Here is a 2,713-nt window from a genome sequence, read left to right as displayed (position 1 = left end):
TTTTATCGGTAATTCTTTATAAGTTGGAGTTTTTCTTTAAAATTGGCCTACACGTCAACCAAAAATGGGAACGGAATACAAAACATTCGGACGCCCCTCTCCCAAGTTGCGTGGGCTTCTTCAAGGTGTTCTAATGATAACGACACATGTATTTCATTTTACTAAGTTAAAGGTAACTCAACCGACACGATTTCGCAGTTGATGCATTTAGACTTCTGAGCAAACGGGGGTACCACCAACAGCGAACCTGACTGTATTCGGTCACTCATGGGGCGTAGATGACACAAATAATGTTACGAAGAACGCGTCAGCCGAAATCCTTGTGACAAGACCACATTCCCTTTTTTACTTCCAGAGAGACGGTAGTATTGAGAAGCTTTCATAATTGATGTATGAGAAAGCAGTCTGTGACAAAACGACGAGAAACAAGGTACAACTGTTTCTATCCTTGTTGGGAATCATTAAGTTGCACCTAGTGGTTGCAGAATTTAACCGTTCGGCCCCGGTCGGTCAACAAACAGCCAGATTTATCCACACTTAATCATGATGTAACGCTGCCCATTCTTCAATGAAGGGATTCACACAACTGACCTTTGACTCCTGGGCTGACCAGTGTCCTAGTTGAAAATCCATTTTTCGTATGGACTATTGTTCTTCTGAACTACATACAGTCATTTAATAGTGTAACAATGTTTGAAATTTTACGATTTATTGGAAATCTCCTTCAATCTCCGTGCGACTTGATTAGAGCTAGACATTTCTCAATAAATTGGCTTGAATTAAAGGACGAGATTTCACTTATAGACGACCAGTACGAGACTTATGATGTAATTCCTCATATCAGAGCTTGACTCACCCAAACAAAAAGATCTTTGTGCTGAGGGAATTCAGGTGGATTTCGATCGTTGTAATCACTTTGATAATGCAATCGAACTTATTCATGTCCATCACACCGGATGGGAAATGGAAACGTGACATTTGGTTAATAACGCCCGCGAAATTGACAGCCGGAATAATCTCGATATCCGGACTCCAAAGTAGCCATTCATTATTCCAATCTGTGGCTGCAAGCTCGTTCGCTCTAACATCGGTTCTAGTGGTCACGTCCAAAGAGGGTTCACATTACTCTAGAGAACATGGTGGCGGTCATATTCCAGTTAAATAAAAGACATTAAACAGGGCATTCAGCTATACTTTTAGGAAAACTAAGCAAAAAGCAATCGTAGTTTGTCCTTCAGATAATTCTGTTGGATTCTATTTCCAAAAAGATCAATAATCGTTCAGCCAAGCACCCATTCAGAGCGTAGTTACAAATGGACCCAGAGGAAGAACTATGGCTGAGCACTGGCAAGTTGCCAAAGCCCAGACAAGGAGAGTTGGAATGCTGTGGTTAGTTTGCAACCCTGGACCATTTGGTCCGTAATTGCACGCTATCATCAGTGAGTTATTTCGAGCTCACGAGGTGTTTTTACTTGTCTTGTGACAGCTCGATGCCGCAGAATTCAACAGTCTCCTCCTCTAGCTGTAGGATAAATATAAGTATAAGAAAATGGTGCTTTACATGGATGCTTGCTTCTCTGGCTCCATCTTCCAGGATATTCTTCCTTCAAATGTGAGAAGTAAGTAGAGTATTTCTTTGAAGTTACACTCGTGGGACTCTTGTGGAATATCCTCTGGAATGTCCTTCACATATGGTTAAAATACAAAACTGGCAAATGAAACAGAGTGAAGTTCAACCGTGGCTCGTTCTTGTTCTCTTCGTGACCCTTGAATGTAGATAGTCAATGAATTTATGCAGGAGACGTTTAGCCTGGGATTGCACAAAACACCATTTATGTCACTTTTGCCGTTCAACTAGTTTCAGCTGGGTGGAGGCAATCACTTTAATACCGGTGAAGCTCGTGTGTTATTTTGGTCGTCTCTTCTGAAGCATTCTACGATTGGACAGATTACAGATTACACATTTACATATTGATTTGATTTTGAAGGGCTGATCCGGCAATTCCCGTCCAGTCTGGTTTCGGGTCACTAAGGTTGAGGGAAACTGGAGGAATACCGCTACCTGTTTAGCCTCAGGAAGCATGAAGACCATGGTGTGATTTCAAAGAGCTTTCGGCGGCCCTCTGAGAAGTCAGTTTTTCCTAGAATTCTCACAGCTTCACAACTTCCGTGAGCCACATTGTCGGGTCGTCGATAATTTACCTCATTATTTCACACCATTTTTGTATTGATATATTCGTTCTGTTATCTTCACCTCCCAAAACTGCAGTCTACGCGACAACATCTGCCAGAGACAATGAGGAAAGCTATGCTACTTTTTGTAATGACAAAAGAATCAAAGATTGTCCAGCGACCGAATTCTCGTATGCGTGGATTACGGATTCGCAATACGTGAGTTCTATCAAAACGGTTGCAGATAAGCCTGCGAGTTTTGGACAGGTAATCTGGTGCAAGTCAGCAACCAGTGGTAGTCCATTCGATTTTCCAAACCACTTATTTGTGTATTTTTATTCGGTTAGCCATACTCCGTTAATAAATCTAAATCTTTGGATGACAGTGTGGGCAGGTGTATTTTGGAGCCAACAAATATCATTGATACTCAGCCCGAAGTTTTATTTCGGCTTCTGGAACTTTTTGCTCGCGTGCAGTGCAGATGTATGCTGCTTAACATCTCCCCAGTCTTGCACATCGATGCTTGCGCCTATTCAGCTAT

General features: G+C 41.9%; 1 protein-coding gene across 1 annotated transcript in view; it reads left to right on the top strand.

The window, feature by feature from the left end:
- The window catches only part of T265_15773 (hypothetical protein), a gene marked incomplete at both ends in the record, with an annotated part of 14,348 nt that extends 11,957 nt beyond the window's left edge, over positions 1-2,391 (top strand). Inside the window, 2 exons of the mRNA XM_009179109.1 lie at positions 1,529-1,619; positions 2,270-2,391. Coding sequence (XP_009177373.1) covers positions 1,529-1,619; positions 2,270-2,391 — 213 coding nt within the window. The remainder of the gene's footprint in view (positions 1-1,528; positions 1,620-2,269) is intronic.
- Between the last annotated feature and the right edge of the window lie 322 nt (positions 2,392-2,713).

The sequence above is a fragment of the Opisthorchis viverrini genome, assembly GCF_000715545.1.
Source record: "Opisthorchis viverrini unplaced genomic scaffold opera_v5_1175, whole genome shotgun sequence".
Taxonomy (NCBI): domain Eukaryota; kingdom Metazoa; phylum Platyhelminthes; class Trematoda; order Opisthorchiida; family Opisthorchiidae; genus Opisthorchis; species Opisthorchis viverrini.
This window is presented reverse-complemented; position numbering and strand designations above follow the sequence as displayed.